We start from the raw sequence: 22,321 nt of genomic DNA, 5'->3' as shown, positions 1-22,321 counted from the left end.
CTTTTAAACTCTAACAAATACATGTCCACAGCCATCAAACGCTCTTCCTCCATTAACACTTTCTTTCCCAGAATCATTCTCGTGAACCCCGCTCTGGCTAGCAGACCTTTTCTTATATAAGGAGTTCAAAGGAAACCCTGCTGACTTTGGTATCCTCTTTTATACTTTTGGTTAGCTTACCTTCATATTTCATTTTTTTCTCTCCTTATAGCTTTTTTCGTTACCTTCTGTTGATTTCTGGCAGTAAAATCTTCACAATCCTCTAACTTCCAACTAATTTTAGCTAAATAGTGGATTCCAATTAATTGGGACACCTCGGGACTGATACATTTTGGCCCAATTAAGCAGCTGCCCCAGTTAGCTGAATTTTCAAAGAAATAGTAGTTAAAAAGTTATAAAAAAGATAAACTAAGTAACTGTTTAACTGAGTAACAAATTATATATTGAAATAGAATATAGAACAATACCAAAATTAGTTCAGTACTATAAAACTGGATTCGTTCTTTATAGTTATTGATGGAGGAATTAATCCTGTGTGCATTGCCAGGTTCTTCCGATTGATTGTAAATTAACAAATTCAGCACAGACACCTGTGCAGATAATGGACTGCCTTCAAATAAATCTTTCAACAAATGCATCCTTCAAACCTTCATTTTCATTGTAACATTCAAGATGATTGTTGATACCTTCGAATTCTTTGTAGTGCCTAACTTGTTGAAAAAGTGAAATAGTTTCATTTTCACTCACGGCCGTTTCAGGCAACTCCTGAATGCCTGAAACCGCAGTGAGCAAAACAGTTCTGAAATGTCTTACTGCTTGTTACTCGCCAACGATCAATGACAAAGTCGCAGCAACACAACATAAACCTGCTAATATTTCTATGTGCATTAACATCTGAAGCATTTACATATATAATGACTGAAAGGTTCCGACACTGACCCATGGGACACCCCACTAGAAACAGGCCATCAGTGGGAGAATCAACCTTCAATAATCACCCTCTGCTTCCTATCATCAAGCCAATTGTGAATCCACCTTGCCAGCTCCACAAATTCCATGCAACCTAACCTTCAATATCAGCCTGCCATGCAGGGACTTTGTCAAAGACCTTAATGAAAACACATATAAACAGCATCCACTGCCCTACCTTCACCTATCCCTTTAGTTACTTCTTCAACAAACTCCAAAGGTCATGTCAGACATGACCTTCTGCATATTAAATCGTGCTAACTATTCCTGATCAGGCCTTGATTACCCAAGTAGATTGTGTCTCTCCAAATTCCCTCCGGTAACAACTCTAGCCAGACTCACTGGTCTGCAGTTCCCTGGCCAGCCATTGTTACCTTCCTGGAACAATGGATCACTAGCCACCTTCCAGTCTTCCGGAACTTCACCATGGCTAACAATGAAGCAAATATCTCAACATGGGTCTGTGCAGATTTCTTCCCTGGCCTCCCATAAGGTCTGGGGGTGCACCTAGTCTGACCCTGGGGATTTTCCCACCTTAATGTGCTTCAAGACTGCAAATAGCCCCCTTCCTTGTAATATGCATGTGTTACAAAATTTCATGACTTGTCATGCTTATTTCTTTGACAACCAAAATATTCTTCTTTGTAAACATAAATAGACATTATTTATGTCAAAGAAATAGACGTTAAAACTCTTGGTCATCTCCTGCAGCTTCACACTCAAGCGGCCCTGATGCTCTTTAAGAGGACCTGCTCTCTCCCTAGTCACCTTTTAGCTGTTGATATAACTGAAGAATCTCTCTGGATCCCCTTATAAACGTTACACCTTATTCTGCATTATTATTGTTTTACCTCAATGCACCATGCACCGATTTGATCTGTATGAACAGTATACAAGGCAAGCTATTTACTGTATGTCAGCCTATGTGACAATAATAAACCATTCAGATTAGAGTTTAGAGATGTGGAGGAATTAGAGGTCAGACCTTCGTTCCGCATTCCACGTTCAAAGGTCAGTGACATGGATGGGTGATAAAGGACACCCGGAGTTAAATCCTCTGTTCCGCACTTCAAAGCCAGCGATGTGGACTTGGGGCAAAGGCATCTCTGGATGTCAGGCTGTCCCAGTTGATGTGTCTCTGGCTGGATGCCTATGCAAGCAGGAAGCACAAGGGCTGGTTAACCGACACACCTGGAGTTCAAGCCTGGAGTTTTAGATCCTGTCATTGGCTAGTCTGAGGTCCTAAGATTGGAACCCAAAGATCAATCAGAAATCCAGAAGTCAAACCCTAATGGCCGAAGCCTGCAGGTTGGATGCATGTCCTGGATTTGAAGTGTTGTCCACATGTGAGTGGGTAGGTGGGAGAGAGGAAAGGGACTTGTTCTTCTGTTACTGTTGTGTTCTATTTTGCTGTGTTCTGCCGAACACTGTAGGCATGATAAGTTGTTGACATTTACAGGCTGCTCCCTAGGTTGTGTTGGTTGTTAATGCAAACAGTGCATTTCATTAAATGTTTCAATGTATACGTGATAAATAAAAGCTGCATCTGGATTTCAGTTTCAATTATCTTTCACCCTGCCAGCCAAATCCATCCGTATGCTATTTTTTACCCTCTTGATTTTCTTCTTAAGCCTGGTCTTAAATTTTTTATATTCATCAACAGATTCATTTGTACCCAGTTAACTAAAAGTGATGTAATCTTCCTTCATTTTCTTGACCAGAGCCCATCAGAGTTCACTGGACTTGGCATGTCTACCCTTCACCCTAATAGGAGAATGTTGGCCATAGAATCTTGGGACGACCCTTTTCAAAGTTAAAAGATCTAAGTAAGTTTATTGTCAAAGTACATGTATGTCACCATATACAACTCAGAGATTCATTTTCTTGCAGGCATTCAGAGCAAGTACAAAGAAACACAACAGAATCAATGAAAAACCACATACAAGACGGATGAACAACTGGTGTGCAAAAAACAACAAACTGTGCAAATGCAAGAAGGAAAAAAAGAACAAAATATTAACAATATTAAATAAATAAGCAATATACCTCAAGAACATGAGTTGAATAGTTCTTGAATGTGAGTCCATAGGTTGTGGGAACAGTTCAAGTGTTGGGGTGATTGAAGTTGAGTGAAGTTATCCCTTCCGATTCAAGAGCCTGACGATCGAAGGATAACCTAGTAACCAGAACCTTGTAATGTGGGCCTTCAGACTTCTGTACCTCCTTCCTGATAGCAGGAGTGAGAAGAAAGCATGGCTTGGGTGGTGGGGGTCCTTGATAACTGATGCTGCTTACCTGCAACAGCGCTGCTTATAGATGTGCTCAATAGTGGGGAGAACTTTACCTGTGATGAACTGGGCTGCATCCACTACTTTTTGTAGGCTTTTCCATTCAAGGGTATTGCTTTTCCATGCCAGGTCGTGATGCAACCAGTCAGAATGCTCCCCATGCACATCTATAGAGGTTTGTCAAGATTTTAGATGATCTTTGGAAGTTTGATTGATTGCCGAGCTTGGCAAACTTCTCAGAAAGTAGACACTTTGTTTTCTTTGTAACGACACTTTGGAACGGACGCAAAAAATGATAATCCTGAGGAATTTTATAATGTATGGATCTATTTTTTTAAGGGCAATGACCCCCCCCCATTGCACTATGTATTGATCTGTTGTCTGCGCATCTATATGAGTTGGTCAAAGTTTAGATGATATGCCAAATCTTTTGAAAACCTCTAAGAGGTAGAGGCACTATTGTGTTTTCTTTGTAATGGATGCAGGAAATGATAATGCCGAGGAATTTAAAATTACTGACCCTCTTCATCTCTGATCCCCCGATGAGAACTGGCTCATGGACCTCTGGTTTCCTCCTCCTGAAGTCAGTAATCAGCTCCCTGGTCTTGCTGACGTTGAGTAAGAGGTTGTTGTTGTGCACCACTTCAGCCAGATTTTGTATATACTGATTCATCACCACCTTTGATGTGATCAGCAAAGTTGCATATGGCAGTGGAGCTGTGGTTAGCCTCACAGTCATAAGTATAAAGGGAGTAGAATAGGGTCTAAGCACACAGCCCTGTGGTGCGCCTATGCTGATGGTGATTGTGAAGATGTTGTTGTTAATCTGAACTAACTAGGGTCTGCAAGTGAGGAAATCAAGGATCCAATTGCACAGAGAGCCTCCCACTTGCTAACTGTCTCTTTGTCTTTAAATAGTCATCAGTTGACCCCCAGCTAAATCCTGCCTAATGCCCTCCAAGTTGGCTCTGTTCCTGTTCAAGATTTTAACCTTTGGACTTGTTCTATTTTTTTCCATAACTATTTTAAAACTAATATAATTGTACTCCCAGCTGCCAATTCAGTTACTTGGCCTAGCTCATTCCTTAGGAGGAGGAGCAGTACTGCTCCCTCCTGAGTATGTTCCTCTATATATTGCATGAGGAGGCTGTCATGGGCAGACCATATAAATTCTGCCCATTCCACATTTAAATAGTAATATCAGAAACTTGTAATATCAGTGGAAGGCGGAGAGTTTATGACTATGTACATTTTAGGTTATAAAATTTGCTGTTTCCCTCATCAAAGGATAAATTAAAGTGAAATAAATTAACAAAACCACATGCCCCGAAAGCCTCTGATACACCTGTACCCAGAGTAACCACTGCGAATGTTGAGTTAGCCCTCCAGAAGGTGAGCCCATGGAAAGTGTCTGACCCAGATGGAGTCCACACCATGACCTTAGATCCTGTATGGATCAAGCAGGTTTCCACCTGTTTCAAGGAAGACCAGTAAAATCCCAGTGCCAATGAGAAATAAGATAACATGCTTCAATGACCATTACCCTGTGGCTCTGAAATCCATCATCATGAAGTGAAGAGAGGCTGGTCATGCCCACATTAATTCCATCCTCCCAAACAACCCTGACCAACTGAAATTCATCTACCGCCAAAATAGTTCCACGGGACCTACTCTCATCTCCAGAGTATTTGAATAATAAAGGCACTTACATCAGACTCCTATTTATTGACTACAGCTTCACTTTCAGTACTATAATGCTAGACAAACTTATTTCCAGTGCCATGTGGCAGTCAGGGCAGAAAGAGGATGACAGTACAGATGATTGAGTGGCTGAGGATCTGCTGCAGTGGGCAGGGTTTCAACTTTCTTTGTCATTGGGATCCCTTCTGGGGAAGGTATGACTGGTACAAAAAGGATAGGTTTCATCTGAACCTGAGGGGGAGTAATATCATTGTGGGCAGGTTTGCTAGACCTGTTGGGGAGGAGGACCTGGGGGTTGGGAACCTGAATGTTAGAGCTGAAGTTGGGGCAGTTGGTATACAAGTATATGGGGGCAAAATCAAAAAGGGTGATGAATACAGGGCTAAAGATGTTATATTTGAATGCACACAATATATGGAAAAATGGAGATGATCTTGTAGCATAGTTAGAGCAGCTATGATATTGTGGGTATCACTGAGTGGTGGCTGAAAGAAGATTTTAGTGGGAGCTTACCATCCAAGGATACATTCCTTTACAACCCTTTACCTTTCCCACCCACCTGGCTTCACCTATCACCTTCTAGCTAGCCTCCATCCCTTCCCCCTCCCATCTTCTTATTCTGGTATCTTCCCACTTCCTTTCCATTCCTAAAGAAGTGTCTTGGTCTGAAACATCGACTGTTTATTCATTTTCATGAATACTGCCTGACCTGCTGAGTTCCTCTAGCATTTTGTGTATGTTGTTTTGGATTCCCAGCATCTGCAGAATGTTTTTGCTTTTATAGTTGGAAGTTTATTTACATCTGTTTGGTCTAGATACTGCTGTGTCAAGAAAGGTTTTTAAAATAAGTTTTGGATCTGTCTTGCAAAGCATCTTTTTGTGAACTGAATAGCCCTTTAAAAGCCTAAATGTGGATCTTAACAGGTTGCACTCTACATTCTCTGTGACCGACAAATAAGAGTCCTTTCTGGATCTGGTGACATGTCAAAAAGGCTCCAAACACTGGTTGCATGACAAATGGCTTCATTACATTGGAGGATGCAGGCTGGGTGGTGAATTTGTTGTATACACCTGTTCAGAATGCAGGGCAAGCTGCCTGTTAATTAAATTCTCCATTTCACTCCGACTTTTACCCAACCATCTATAATTTCCACTAAGCCCAATGTGTTTGAAGAAGAGCAGCCCAATCTTAAATATAACACGTTGCAGCCTTCAGGTTGCAAATTCAATCACTTCCAATTATTTGCTTTGCTGTTATTACCAGAGCTGGCCAGTTCTGCTCAGAAGTTATCCATCTGCAATATTAACACAGTTTTTCACTCCCTGCAGGAACTCGCTAATGCTGGAATTCGCCTTCAGGTCTGAGGAAATAGTTCTCTACTTCACAGCTTATAAACACTCCTTATTTGTTTTCTTACTCTCCAAATTCCTTCATTAACCTGTCAATAGAATAACTATAAACAGAAGAATCACCATGACATCCTGACCGCACCCTTTCAGAGATCTTCCCTTTGTACTCACTCATCACTCTCCACCAATTCTGCAACCTGTTTTTATACTTTCCCTGTTCTGATAAAGGGGCTTTTACTACAAAATTTAATCTTCTTGTATTTCCACTGTTGAGCATTTCCGGCAGTTTCTATTTCTATTTCAGATTTCCAGCATCTTATTTTCAAATGAAAATGTCATACCTAATCGTGTGGATCCTCAGTAGAAATGCCCAGTCCAAATTAGTAATTGGAATGACTTCACTCTGAAATTAATACTAACTTGATGAACTATGACTAGTTTTCACTTTTGGATTGAAAAGGGCTGAGAAAATCAGCACCATGTCATTTTATTTCTGGGCACTTAAATGCAGGCTAATTCACACAGTTTAAAAATGGAGAGTACATGATGTACCAACGTAAAGTGCTTTAATTAAATGCTAAATATTTGTTATTAAACTGCATTGGTTTCACAATTTTATCAAATACAACCCACAATTCATGGAGAATATCAGGTTTACAGAATATGATCTAGTAGAGATTCTCTCCATCCCAGCAAAGAATCAATGACACTAGAAACGTGTATGTTCCTTTTTGCACAAATGCCAACCCATCCTTGCTCTACTCGGCAAACATTCTGAAGAACATATAGGAATGGCTAGTTTTCGACAGTCTCTAAAAATGACAATGTGTTAAAATCAACAGAAAAGTAATAAATTAAATCAGTAATCAGCGATTTCCTCCTAAATTTACTTTACCAAAGCTGGCTGAACTTGAGCAAATGAATTATTTGCAGAAGTTGAATTGAAGAGTAAATAGCATGGAAGCTAAAAGCATAATCACTTACACAGATGTACCCAAAATCTATTTTCTTTTTCCATGTGCAAGTCTGTAGATTTAACAGATAAAATAGCAAATATCTATTACTAACCAAAGCTTGCTCCATGCTTCAGGAAATGGCACAGTTCTTCCAGTAGAATATTCGGTAAGGTCTGAACAAAACCTTTAGCACTACATGATTTTGGTAGATCTTTGAAAGCTGTCTCGTTTACCAGGAATTTGCAGCTTTCATAGAGATCTCACGTCCCTTCTAAACCTCTGGGGTTGACTCAGTTCCAACTCCCTTCTGTTTATGCACATTTTCCAATGAAAACAAATATTTCATACATGCACAAGATACCGAGGGACTATTAACATGTTAAAATTACTCATACATTCTCTTCAAGCACATCTTTTTTAAACACTGTTTTATTGATCTTGTCTTATTGATCTTTGGGATTGATCATCATTACATGATTATCGTAATATAGATGAACTGTACTTATTGCAGGACTGTTGGTTCAGAAGAAACATCAGAAATTATATTTATAAACTAGCTATGTGGAATTTTTAACTTGGTCATTTATGCATGGAGCTGAAAGAGATGGTGGAGATCTTAAATGGATATCTTGCATTTGTATTTACTCAGGAGACAGACAGAGTCTATAAAAGTGAGGCAAAACAGCAGTAAGATCATGAACCTTATTCTGATTACAGAGGAGGAGGTGCTTGCTGTCTCGAGGAAAATTGGAGTGGATAAATCCCCAGGGTCTGACAAGGTGTGTCTTTGGACATTGTGGGAGGCTAGTGCAGAAATTGTAAGGGCTCTAGAGAAGTATTTAAAATGTCCGTAGCCAGGGATGAGGTGCAAGAGGATTGGAGGATAGCTGATGTTCCATCATTTAAGAAAGGCTCTAAGAATATGTAAGAAAATTATAGGCTGGTGAGCATGACATCAGTGGTGGATAGTTATTGGAAGGTAAGTCTAAGGGACTGGATATATAAATATTTGTCCCACATAGGAGGTTGGTCGAGAAGGTTCAAGCACTTGGCATTCAGGATGAAGTAGTTAATTAGATTTGATGTAAGTTTCATGGGAGAAGACCAAGTGGTAACAGATGGATGTCCCTCTGACTGGAGGCCTGTAACTAGTGGTGTGCCGCAGGGGTTAGCACTGTTGTTTGTCATCCATAGTATATCAACGATCTGCATTTGCAGATGGCACTAAGATTGGGGGCTTAGCAAACAGTGAGGAAGGGACCAGTGGATCAGGTGGAAAATAGGCTTAAAAATACCGGATGGAATTTAATGCAGACAAGTATGGAGTGTTGTACTTTGGGAGGACAAACCAGGGTAGGACTTAAACAGTGAATGGCAGGGCACTGAGGAGTGTGGTAGAACAGATCCATAATTCTTTGAAAGTGGCATCACAGGTAGATAGGGTCATAAAAAGAGCTTTTAACTCATGGCCTTCATAAATCGAAGTACTGAATACAGGAGTTGGGATGTTATGTTGAAGTTGTATAAGATGTTAGTGAGTATTGTGTGCATTTCTGGTGACCCACCTATAGGAAAGGTGTAAGATTTAAAGAGTATAGAGACAAATTTGAGAAGGAGGCTGTTGGGACATGAGGACTTGAGTCATACGGAAAGGCTGAATAGATTAGGAATTTATACCCTTGAGTGAGGAGAATGAGGGGAGATTTGATAGAATATACAAAATTATGAAGGGTATAGATAGGGTAAATTCAAGCAGGTTTATTCCACTGAGGTCTGGTAAGACTAGAACTAGAAATCATAGTTTAAGGGTGAGCGGTGAACTGTTTAAGGAAACACGAAGGGGGAACTTCTTCATTCAGAGGGTGGTGAAAGTGTGGAACGAGCAGCCATCGTAAGTGGCAGGTGTGGGTTCAATTTCAACATTTAAGAGAAGTTTGGGTAAGTACATGGGTGGGGGAGGTGTGGAATGCTACGTTCCAGGTGCAGGTTGATTGGGACTAAGCAGAATAATAGTTCAGCACAGATTAAATGGGCTGATTGGTCTATTTCTGTGCTGCAGTGCTCTATGACTTCCTTCTTGTGAGCTAAGTTTGGGCACACAGATAAGAGATGTATGATTTCTGAAATACAAACCCAAAAGAACATAAAATTAGAACATTGCAGCACAGTGCAGGCCCATCTGTCCCTGATACTGTGCTGACCTTTTAAACTACTCTGATCAATCTAACTACCCCCCCCTACATTGCCCTCCATTTTTCTATCATCCACGTGCTGCCAAAGTACAACACTTCACACTTCCCCAGACTGAACACTAATTGTGGTTCTGCAAAAATTGAGATGACAAAAGAAGACACAGATCTCCTTTGGAAGTAGATTGCTGTTGTCCATGAACAGGGAACTTCTTTCTTTCCAAAAGAACTCTGAAGTCTTCAGGTAACCAAATGCTACAGTTGTTACAAATTTGCTTTGGACAGATCTGGAGGCCTTGAGTTAAAACAGGCCTACTGTCTAACTTGCACCATGAAAATTCTATTCGCATTGTGGATATCAAAATGGAAAAAAAAAATCAGTATTTCTCCTCTCTCTCACCCTCCCCTCCACAAGTCCTCCATCAAATCATCCACCACCACAACAGCTACAGTTCCCAACGCCTTCCCACAGCGCTGAAACTGAGTTTTGGACAATATGCACACTTTCGTCAGCTATCACTGAAAGCAGCCACACCAGGCAGCAGATCTACAAACCCTCAATACAGAAGATGGAGCTGACAAAAGGGGTACTTATTGAGCAGTAGGGCAACTAAACCAAATTGGAAGACACTCAAAGGGGAAGTACAATATTAATAGTTTGAAGAGATGTTCATTAACTTGCATAGACTTTGGATTGCTAATGCAACAATACAGTGGGTTTACAGACTATGTGAAGTACCCCTAATTTACAGGGCATGTCTAGAAGGTGTAGAAATAGTCCACAGCAGCTAATGGACTATCTGATTCCTCCTCTTAAATGAGAGGCCTCCATTTCCACATCAAAATGAATAAGGTGCATGAAATTTTGTGTTGTATTCCTAGTTTTCACATCATGAATACATAGACTAATGATACTCCGAAGAGATAAATGATGAGTGAAACTTAATAGGTAAGCATTGAGTCAAAGTTAGGTTCATTCACAACATCCTAATTATTGCTGAAGTATAGGAGCTGCCCCCAACATTGGTAGTAGTACTTGCATCTGCTTGGGTAGTAAACTCTGATTTCTTTTCCAGACCTTTCTTAGAACATAGAACATAGAATAGTACAGCAGAGTACAGGCCCTTTGGCCCACAATGTTGTGCCGACCCTCAAACCCTGCCTCCCATATAAGCCCCCACCTTAAATTCCTCCATATACCTGTCTAGTAGTCTCTTAAACTTCACTAGTGTATCTGCCTCCACCACTGACTCAGGCAGTGTATTCCACGCACCAACCACTCTGAGTAAAAAACCTTCCTCTAATATCCCCCTTGAACTTCCCACCCCTTACCTTAAAGCCATGTCCCCTTGTATTGAGCAGTGGTGCCCTGGGGAAGAGGCGCTGGCTATCCACTCTATCTATTCCTCTTATTATCTTGTACACCTCTATCATGTCTCCTCTCATCCTCCTTCTCTCCAAAGAGTAAAGCCCTAGCTCCCTTAATCTCTGATCACAATGCATACTTTCTCAACCAGGCAGCATCCTGGTAAATCTCCTCTGTACCTTTTCCAATGCTTCCACATCCTTCCTATAGTGAGGTGACCAGAACTGGACACAGTACTCTGAGTGTGGCCTAACCAGAGTTTTATAGAGCTGCATCATTACATCGCGACTCTTAAACTCTATCCCTCGACTTATGAAAGCTAACACCCCATAAGCTTTCTTAACTACCCTATCCACCTGTGAGGCAACTTTCAGGGATCTGTGGACATGTATCCCGAAATCCCTCTGCTCCTCCACACTACCAAGTATCCTGCCATTTACTTTGCACTCTGCCTTGGAGTTTGTCCTTCCAAAGTGTACCACCTCACACTTCTCTGGGTTGAACTCCATCTGCCACTTCTCAGCCCACTTCTGCATCCTATCAATGTCTCTCTCCAATCTTTGACAATCCTCTACACTATCTACACCACCAACCTTTGTGTCGTCTGCAAACTTGCCAACCCACCCTTCTACCCCAACATCCAGGTCGTTAATAAGAATTACGAAAAGTAGAGGTCCCAGAACAGATCCTTGTGGGACACCACTAGTCATAATCCTCCAATCTGAATGTACTCCCTCCACCACGACTCTCTGCCTTCTGCAGGCAAGCCAATTCTGAATCCACCTAGCCAAACTTCCCTGGATCCCATGCCTTCTAACTTTCTGAATAAGCCTACCATGTGGAACCTTGTCAAATGCCTTACTAAAATCCATATAGATCACATCCACTGCACTATCCTCATCTATATGCCTGGTCACCTCCTCAAAGAACTCTATCAGACTTGTTAGACATGATCTGCCCTTCACAAAGCCATGCTGACTGTCCCTGATCAAACCATGATACTCTAAATGCCTATAGATCCTAACTCTAAGAATCTTTTCCAACAGCTTTCCCACCACAGACGTAAGGCTCACTGATCTATAATTACCCGGACTATCCCTACTACCTTTTTTGAACAAGGGCTTTGCAAGTGCTTTGGGATATTTTATTATGTCTAAGGTAGTATGTGAAGCAACAACTCACAAAGAGCAGTGAGGGGAGAGGAACTCAGCAGGTCAGGCAGCGTCAATGGAGGGAAATGGATAGTGGACTTTTTAGGTCGAGACCCTTCACCTGGACTGAAAGATGGAGGAGAGAAAGCCAGCATAAAAAAGGTGAAGGGAAGGAGTGGAATAAGAGTTAGCAGATGAGAGGTAAATCCAGGCATGGAAGGATGATTAGCAGATGAACAAGTGGAGAATTGTGTTAAGTTTTGTAACTCCAAAACAAAAAACTAATTGGAAGAAAAATAAGGGAGAAGGGAGATAACTCAGGTACATTTGTTTTTACTTTAAGCAAGGTGCCCGTGTAGTAAATATTAAATTATCCCATTCAGGCCTAAAGATTTAATCACTGAGGAGGATCTATTACTCTTGTGGCATAACATCTTTTCTGACGAGGGGGATCACTCTGCTTGGCTGATGAGACTTGTGGCAGAGAAGCAATCTCAGGTTCTGGGGACTTCTCCATGGCAGTCATAGTAGCTGACTCAGAGACTGGAGGGAGTGGCTCTGACAGCTCTGATCACCTTTCTGCTGGACGTACTGGCATCCCGAACAGTACTTGGCAAGCTTCACTGGGCAATGTGGATCATAATGTGTGAATACAGTGTCTGACATCACCATTTCCTTTACCTTTTGGAAAGTCACCTCACATTGCTTTGTCCATTGCCATTTCTTCCTGATCTATAGTAATGAGTTCAAGGGGTGGAGCACAGTAGCCACGTTTGGCAGGAACCTGTTATAGTAGTTGATAAATCCTAAAAACTATGACATGTCCTTTGGCCTTGGAGCATCCGCCACTGCTTGAATGTTCTCAGCACACTGGTGTAATCTTTGTGCATTAATGGTGTGACCACAGAGATGTTTGGTTTAAAGAATTCACATTTGTTGCATTGTGCTCTGAGCCCATAATCTTCTAAGCTTTTTAACACTGTCTTGAGTAACAGTGATGTCATCCAAGTAACACTGAGTGCCTGGAGAGTCTTGCAGTACTTGGTCCATATCATTTAGGACTCTTCCTCCACTTCCATCTGTAGGTAGGCCTCAGCTTGAGTCCAGTTTGCTGAAGTGTTTCCCTCTGGAAAGGTTTCCAAAGATATTCTCTATCCAGGGTAGCAGGTATTGATCTATTTTCAGTACTCAGTCGATGATGACCTTAAAATCACCACAGACCATGACAGACCCACTCTTCTTGGCTATTAGGACCACTGGTGTTGCCCATGGGCTCCACTCAAACTTAGAAAGAATTCCCTCAGCCTCCATGCGATCTAGCTCACTGGCCACTTTATCACGAATGGTATAAGGAACTGGACAGGCTTTGCAAAAGATGGGTGAAGCATTTTCATTTGACACTATTTTACCCTTGATATGTCTGAGTTTTCCAATGTCATTACTGAACACTGCTGTGGCATCATCCAGTACCTTTCTTAATTCATTTTTAGTTGACTCTATTGCAGGGGATGTGACATGCAAATGATGAACGGATCTCCAATCAAGTTGCAGTTGTCTCAACCAATCATGGCCCACAATGCTGGCCCTCCTGTTTTTACCACATGCAGGCCCAATGTGACTTGTTGGTTGTTGTATTTCACAGTTACGAATGTCATTCCCACAGGAGTTATCTTTTCTCTAGTATATATCTCCAGGTTTTAGTTCAGTATCTTTGAAATACCATCCCAACCAAATGATTAAAACAGCATTCAATTCCATTTTAATTAATTTGCTATTTGCTTCTGGTGTAATTCATATTGCCTGTCCATTGTTAGTTTTACATTTGTAAATCTCAAGGCTATCCAGCCCTGTGCCACTCTCTTCATTATCAGATTTTTTGTCAACGGCATGCAGATTAATGCTCTTTTTGAAACTGCTACATGACTTTTTATATTTTTCCTCTTTCTTGTTCAGTCCATTTATTTTTATCTGCTCGGCGTGCTCATAGTATGTATCCTACTTTTTTGCATTTTCTGCAAGTTTCACATTTAGACCTGCATTGGTCTGGTGTATGTGAAACTCTGCCACAATGGTGTTGAATCTGGCCAGTCTTTGCTTAGGCATTGTAATTTTGATCACGCTCACTTTCTTTCCTGACTACAACTCAATTGCCTCTCTGTCTGCTGTTTCCATTGATACAGCTATTTCAGCTGCTCTTTTATATGTAAGTTGTGCTTCAGTTAGGATTTGAATGCTTCCTTGTAAGATTCCACAAACTAAACAATCTCTCAGTGCAACATTAAGCCCATCACTGAACTGGCAATGCTCAATCTCTTCAATTCAGCCACATACGCTGAAATTGACTCTCCTTCCATTTGATTCTGCTTATGAAACCTAAAGTGTTCTGCAATGAAACAAGGTGATTAGAACCCCAACAATGGTTTTGGTTCTAAATGTTTCTGCATTACTTTCACAGTATCAGCACAGCTCATTTCAACTGGTTTGGTTGGAGCAGTTAAACTTCTAAGCAAACTATGTGCCTTTAAACGCAATGCACTTAGCAAAACTGGTACTCGTTTCTCATTAGCCATGTCATTTTCTTTAAAATACAACTCTATCTGCACCATATATAATACAGGCTTCCCCCGCCATCCGAAGGTAGAGCGTTCCTATGAAACGGTTCGTAAGCCAAAATGTCGTAAAGCGAAGAAGCATTATCATTTATTTATATGGGAAAATTACGTGAGCATTCGTAGACCCAAAAATAACCTACCAAATCACGCCAAATAACACATAAAACCTAAAATAACAGTAACATATAGTAAAAGCAGGAATGATATGATAAATATACAGCCTATATAAAGTAGAAATACTTTCCCACAATCATTACCGATCTGTTCTCCATAGCGAAAAGCTCACGCAAGCACTGTTGGCAAGAACACTCTCTCCAGTAACCTTCAAGCTATGAAGCTGCCAAATCATACCAAATAACACGTAAAAATACACAGCCTATATAAAGTAGAAATAATGTATGTACAGTGTAGTATCACTTACCGGAATCGGGACAGCGCTGAGCAGACTGATGATGGTGTGTTAGACTGAATCGTCGGAGTTTGAGTGGTGCAGTGGCCCCCACCCTCCAGGCCACCAACCGATACCAATCCGCGAAACATGCAGCGGTCCAGCGGTAGCCGGGGGTACACAGCACATCTTTAAGAAAAAAGCCGAAACAAACATGCTAATTAATTAGGTGCCGCCCGTAATTGTCAGCCCAGATCAGTGCCGATTTCCAATTGCGTCATCTCTGATTTGGGCCGACAATTACGTGTCGGCGGCACCTAATTAATTAGCATGTTTATTTCGGCTTTTATCTTAAAGATGTGCTGTGTGCCTCCCGGCTACCTTTGCATTCTCCACGAATCGGTATCTGTCCATTGCCTGGGGGTTGGGGTGGTGGTACACTGGGGTGTCATCTCGTCATTTGTTTCCATTAGAGCAGGCAGCTCATCATCTTCTATCTCTGCCCGCCTCGATGTCGAAGGTCGAGGTTCGTCGTCTGCTATGGCTGATGTGGAAGGCTTGCTTGACTGCTGCGCCTCGCGCATTTTTCTATCACACAGTTCAAGGACTCAAACCATCCTGCAAATATCTCCTAAACTGACGTACCCTTTCAAAATTAAAGTTGTACTTTATCATTACTCATTCGGTTTCGATGGTTATCCTTTTTTCTTCCAATTGCATCAGCTCTTCATCTGTCAGTTCTTGGTGATGGGATGCCAAAACCTCTTCAACATCTTCTTCGTCAGCTTCCACAAGCCAAACTCACGTTGTCCTTACTTCGTTCACCACGATCAAAACGCTTAATTATGTCTAGTTTTACCGTAAGTGTAACACCCTTACGAGCTCTTTCAAGCTTTTCCGATACCATAGAACTCATCTTGCAAACGGCTGCTCACAGGCACGTGTTAAAGCAATGCCGTTCTGAATCCGGGGGAGAGCGGCTGCTCAGGGTGCGCCGCCTTTTATCGCGCACTGAATTTTTTTTTCGTAACAGTGAAAACACCTTCTGAAAGCGAAACGTTCGAAAAGTGGGGGACACCTGTATCCAGTTATCTTTATCAAATGTGTCAATCTTTTCAATGTGGCTTGCCATTTCTGCTCTTTTTAAAAAATGATTATCACCCGGTACTCACTGTTTATAAACCTGTGAATTTGTCCGTTTTCTACCTTTTATTAAATGTGAACGTCTTCTCCCCTTGCAAAGAATCATATGGTGTGCTGCTTTTTATCTTTACTCAACCACTTCTCACTGCACTTTAAAAAAGCTTGAGTGCCTAACTGCACTTCTTAAAAACTCTAATGTCTCACTGTGCATCTTGGGTTGGTTTTAAAAATAACCATTCATCACCGTTATGTTGTGTTACTCCAAAACATAAAACTAATTGGAAGAAAAAACAAGGGAGTCAGGAGATAATTCGTGTAGGTTCATTTTTTCTTTAAGCAAGGCACACACACTTCATATGCTGACATGATGACGTATGCTATTTAAATATGTACTTTTACATAGAACTTGTGGTGTATAGTGTAAACAATGAAGAAAGCTAATAAAAGAACATATTTACAATATTACTCAAATATTACTGAAATATTAAATACACAACAAACAGAGATGCATATACACTGGACCAATGCAGGTCTAAATGTGAAACTTGCAGAAAATGCAATAAAGTAGGATACATACAAAGAAACACAACAAATAGGAGTAGTGTCAGAAGCTGGGAGGCAATAGAAGTGACAAAGTGACGATGGAATTAATAGGAGGGGAGTAGAAAATCAAGGGAGGGAGTTGAGGACTGCAGTCTATATGGGGGAGGGGAACTAAATTGGTGTTATAATTAATGGAATTAATATTAATAATATACTCAGAAACTGTAGTTTAGAAACAGCTATCTCCAAAAGAGGTGAAATGAGAACCTGGCTGCAATCACCAGCAATAAGCTGTGATTGAATATTGCAGATGATTGAATGGGCCGAATGGCTTGATTCTGCTCCTATGTCATATGAAAGACTGATGAAAATTGAAAGCCATAATGAGGCTCTGACCTGCAGGATTTAGAGCTCATGGAAGTGTCACTCAGTGATCCAGATAATCAATCCTATAAATCAGATCTCTCAAGATGTGAGGATGTGTCATAAGCACAAATTAACTCTTGCAATTTACAACAGGCAAAATATTATATACATATCAAACAGGTAAAATAGTTATTCTGGACTCTAGCAGTGTAATATAAATGCGCTAAACTGGTATGTGTAATCAAGAAAATGCAGTCACCATGCTGTACAGTACCTGCTGTTGTTGTATCTTTCTCTTTTGCAGCCATTTCCTCTACCTCAGCCCGCCGTCGAAGCTCAAATCTTCTGGCAAATCCCTCCTTAGGTTTCCAAAGATCCTGAAGGAGAAGTGGTTTTTCATTGTCCCCCAAAGGTCTGAGACACTCTGTTCGCCAGCATTTGTCATTCCCTTCAAACCTTCCAATTACATCACATAGAAGGTACTCACAGGCAGATGTCTTATTCACAGAGTACCGTTCAAGGGCTTCTTTGACCAGCTCCTGGGAACTTGACCTTGGTGTGGCAAGGACACTTTTGTAGTTTGCACCATTGCAGATTTCATTGCCAAAGATCTTAAGTATACCGGGTGCAGAAAGCTGGATTGAGAGCTCTGAAGGATCATCTAATATGCCCACTGGAATATCAGCTGCTGACTTTCGCTCACGGTAACTTAGCTTCCGATATAGAACCTGTGTGAAAGCACGGCTCTGCCTCTTCAGTTTGCTCTTTGATGGCTGGGACATATTTGTTGTCAATTTATTAAACATGCTGTCAGAAAAACTTGTTCTGAAACTTGGAAAAAAAAAGGAAATTGGCTTAATAAAGTAGGTTTAAATGACTTCAACCTCACTCAAATAATCTATATAGCTTCCCCAACACACCCAATTTTCCAAAATGTAAGGATTGCTTTTGGAATTCATCTACAATCCAATACTCAGTTACAAAGTGCAAATTTATTGTCATAGGCATATATACACAGGGTATAAACGTGAAAATTAGCTTTTGTAGCAGCAGTACAGTACATTATAAGATGAGGGCAAGAATAAGTTAACATAAAATTAAATTAACAAATTATACACAACTTACACTTATGCAAAATAAACATAACAACATGGACAAAATTGAGAGAGGGAAAATAAAATATATATAGTCTGAGACAGTGTTAAGATTTTTCAGGTCAGTTCAAGAATCTGATGACAGTGGGGAAGAACACTGAGGTGTGGGTCTCAGGCTCCTGTACTTTGTCAAGTTAGCAGGCTTTCCAGGATGTGACTAGAGCAACCAAGCAGTGTTTCAGTTGCAGAGTGTTCCTTTTTAATGATACTGGAGGAGAGAAGGAGTAAAGTTTGTAACATCTAACCCTACGTGAGTACAATTTTCATCCACTAATGTTTGTAAAGGCCAAAGCCAGCATCTTAGGACTTCACGACAAAAAATATCCTTTCAGCATTGATTCTGATCTTCAACTTTACTATTTCTTAATCTGAATTAAAGGCTCATAGTAACTTGAAATTACATCCACTGCATTATACAGGTAGCCTACTTCAATCTTTGCAACATCACTAATGTCCGATTATACCCAAATCATCTGCTGCTGAAATCCTAATCTATGCTCGTTACCTTTAGGCTTCCAATGTCAACCTCCCACCTTCCAACCTACTGTACATCATCCATATAACAAGTTAATCTAACTATGCTGTTTATCTCCAATTCATTCTTCAGTATTGCTCAATAACCTATATTTCCTCCTGGTCCGTATACACGTTTATATTAATCTTGAAAAATATCCTTGTCCCTCCCTACCTCTCGTTTATATTAATCTTGAAAAATATCCTTGTCCCTCCCTACCTCTGTGACTTTTTTCTGTTGTATGATTTTACAATATCCCAGCTCTGGTCTCTTGATCATTAGCACCTGTGCTTTTAGTCATATAAGCATTGATACGGCTGAGAAGATGATGTCTTGATGATAGACATGAGAAACTGCTGATGCTGGAATCTGGAGAAAAGTTTTAAAAAACTACCGGAGGAACTCAGCAGACTGAGCAGCATCTTTCTTGAGATCCTGAAGAAGGGTCTTGGCCTAAAACATCAATTGTTTATTAATTTCCACGGATGCTGTCTGACCTGCTGAGATCCTCCAGCATTTTGTGTGTGTTGCTCTGGATTTCTAGCATCTGCAGACTTTCTTGTGTTTAAGATTGAGCAGCATCTGTGACGGGAAAGGAACTGTTGATGTTTCAGCTTGAGTCCTATAAAGTTAACAATTCCTTTCCCCCCATTCTGCAGCCCACCACAGATGTTGCACAACCCACAGTGTTTATATATTGTTTGAAACTTTCTTGTGCTATAGCAAATTTTCACAAAGCAACTTTTCCTAACAAGGGAGCAGCTCACAGCCTGGTATTTTGTCATTGAATCATGCGCTGCTGTCAGTAGTCAGCCATGAAGCCAATTTGTCAAAAGTTAGCCCTTTTAAGGATCCTCTCTAATAAGCCACACCAATGCAGTACTTGGTCTAGTTTCTGCAACAGTAAGTAGAAGCACAAGAGAAATGAAGGACCATTTAAGAGTCATAAACTTGTCATATTCGTGGCAAAGATGTCAGCCAGTGGTGTGGTCCTAAGGAGCATCAAGCACTGCAGAATGAAGTACCATAAGTATATCAAGATCAGGGGCCTAACACTTCAGATTGTAGCACCTAAAATATCCTTCCACCTGCATCACTCAAATCCACCTCCAACTTATTGACAGCCAGACAGTTACTGTATGCCTACAAACACAAACTGCCACACTCAGAGACGGTCACAGGGACAAACATACAGAGACAATTATGTTACTGTTGCACTTAAAAAAAACTTCAGTTAAAAGAAATAGAAGCACCCTATTACTGTACTGTAAATTGTCAGTGGAAAAAAGCAAGAGCTTGATATAAAGTTGGAGTTGACTTCTTTATTTGTACTTACAAAATAGAAATTTGGGTCACTTAATTTTGAAAGCATCAGGGTTTCCTATATGTAGTAACTGACAGGGGAGTGCTATTTCTTGTACTTTATTCAACTCCACTATCTCTTGTTCAATATACTTCAGTGTCAGATTACTTTGGATAGGTAGTGTCTTGCTGTCACTCAAAATTAATACCTTAGGGAATGTGCATTGGTCAAATGTCCTGCGCCCTGGCTTCAAGGTCAAATTTTTTTTCTCAAGTGGGGGAAAAAAAATCAAAAAATTGCAGATGCTCTAAATCCAAAATGAAACTGGAATATCTTAAAATAGGCAGTAGGTCCAAAACAGTGTCAACATTTCAGGTCCATTGTCTCCTGAACTGTCACAGTGATGCCCAATGCAAGCCTGAGGAAAAACACCTCATTTTCTGGCTGTGATATTGTAGCCTTCTGGACCAAACGTTGAATTCTACAGCTTGATTTCTCACTCTCTATCAATCATCCATCTGCATTATCAGCTTAGTGTGTTTTTACTTCCATCTTTTTTACTTTCTGTAAGAGTGGAGGTGATGCCCAGCCTGATTTGCTGGGCTTGTGCTCCTGCATTATGCAACTCTCACACTCTTTATGTCTATGTTCTCACACTCATCTGCTTCCTTTTACCCACTGCACAGTTAACCTTGTTTACAGATTATCCGTATAGTCACCCAGGTTTTACCCTGTCAGATATATTACCCTCCTGCAGCTTTTCAAGCTTCTTGTCTCCTTTTCATTTCTGACCTCTCTGACCTGACGGCTTGCTCTTCAACAAGTTACGGTATTGTTTGCTCTGTTGTAACTATATGTTATAGTTATGTAGTTTTTGTCAGTTTTTCAGTCTTGGTCTGTCCTGTGTTTCTGTGATATCACACCAGAGGAATATTGTATCATTTCTTAATGCATGCATTACTAAGTGACAATAAAAGAGGACTGCGTGTCCTCATAATCTAAAAATGTCAACTCTGCTTTTCTTAAAACACATGCGGCCTGACCTGACGAATATTTTCTGTTTTTGTTTTAGATAGATGTGCTTTTACCCGGAAAGTAACATAGTTGTCATGGGCATGAATCATCAGTTTGTGAACATATTTAAAAATCTGATTACATGAGAGCACATACCATTTTGCAGATACAAGGAGTGGCCTCCAGAAAGTAACCCCATGATTGTATATTTTGTTGGTTCCTTGAACCATTCACATCACTATTCGAAACTACAAATGATGAACGTTAAGCAGCTCCACTAAATCTGCAAACAAAGCAAAAGTAAAAAGACTGCAATATTGCAAATTGGAAGTGGTTGTCAATGTGCTTTCAAATTAACATGAAAATAGCAATAACTGAAGGTAAAAATTTGAAGTACTATTAAAAGTTTACAAATGGTTGATTGATGGTTAGAGTCTATAAAGGATATTGCTTGCTCTTTCCTCCCTTTTTCCTAGAGTACATGTTGGTGAAAGGCTTTGAAAGTACTTTTACCCTTTCATAAATCATCTGTTAAATATCAAAAGACTATTTGACTATTGATAGACTATTTAAAATCTGATACAATTTTTAATATTTTGTTATTTAAGCTGGATATGCCAGTATCACTTACTGATGGATTGAAACCTGGCCTGGATGCCAACTCTGGACAGAAAGCAAGGACTGCTACCTATTATTTTTAACCAAAGCATACAATATAAGAGGAGGGAGATTATGTTAGAACCCTATACAACCAGAAACAATTCCACTTAGGTCACAACATAAGTACCGTCTGGAGTTCAGCTTAATATATTTCAGGGAAGATGTGATTGCATTGGAAAAGGTGGAAAGAAGATTTACAAAGATGTTGCCTGGGCTGGAAAATTGCAGATAGGAGGTAAGATTGGAAAAGCTCGGGTTGTTTTTATAGAAACAAATGGGATTGAGGAGAGAGAAAGACAAAAGTAAGTGCAGATGTTGGAATCTGGAGCAAAAACAAAGCAGAGCGCTGGAACAACTCATCAGGTCAAAGCAGCATCACTGGAGGCAAAAGATAAAAGTCAGTATGTCGAGTCGGGATCCTGCTTCAGGTCAGAGATGAAGGGTGGCTTTAATTGAAGGCTCTAGATAGAGTAAACAGTAAGGGCTTATTCCCCTAGCAATGGGTCGAAAATGACAGAGCATCAGTTTCATTTGACAGAAGCATCAGAGGACGAATGAGGAAACATTCTACAAACGTTTGTAAAATAAACCCTGATTGTGGTCGAGATTTGGAACTCGTAGCCTGAAAAGATGGTAGAGATAGCGACCATCGAA

At 40.5% G+C, this 22,321-nt stretch overlaps 1 protein-coding gene across 1 annotated transcript in view; it reads right to left on the bottom strand.

The window, feature by feature from the left end:
- Positions 1–21,292, bottom strand: part of radil (Ras association and DIL domains) — a 96,418-nt gene extending 75,126 nt beyond the window's left edge. The window contains exons 1-2 of the mRNA XM_063058950.1: positions 21,164–21,292; positions 17,297–17,853 (exon numbers count right to left, since the gene is read on the bottom strand). Of these exons, the coding sequence (XP_062915020.1) occupies positions 17,297–17,853; positions 21,164–21,237 (631 nt within the window). The 5' untranslated portion in view covers positions 21,238–21,292. The remainder of the gene's footprint in view (positions 1–17,296; positions 17,854–21,163) is intronic.
- Positions 21,293–22,321: the final 1,029 nt, after the last annotated feature.

Source organism: Mobula hypostoma, chromosome 9 (genome assembly GCF_963921235.1).
Source record: "Mobula hypostoma chromosome 9, sMobHyp1.1, whole genome shotgun sequence".
Lineage (NCBI taxonomy): Eukaryota > Metazoa > Chordata > Chondrichthyes > Myliobatiformes > Myliobatidae > Mobula > Mobula hypostoma.
This window is presented reverse-complemented; position numbering and strand designations above follow the sequence as displayed.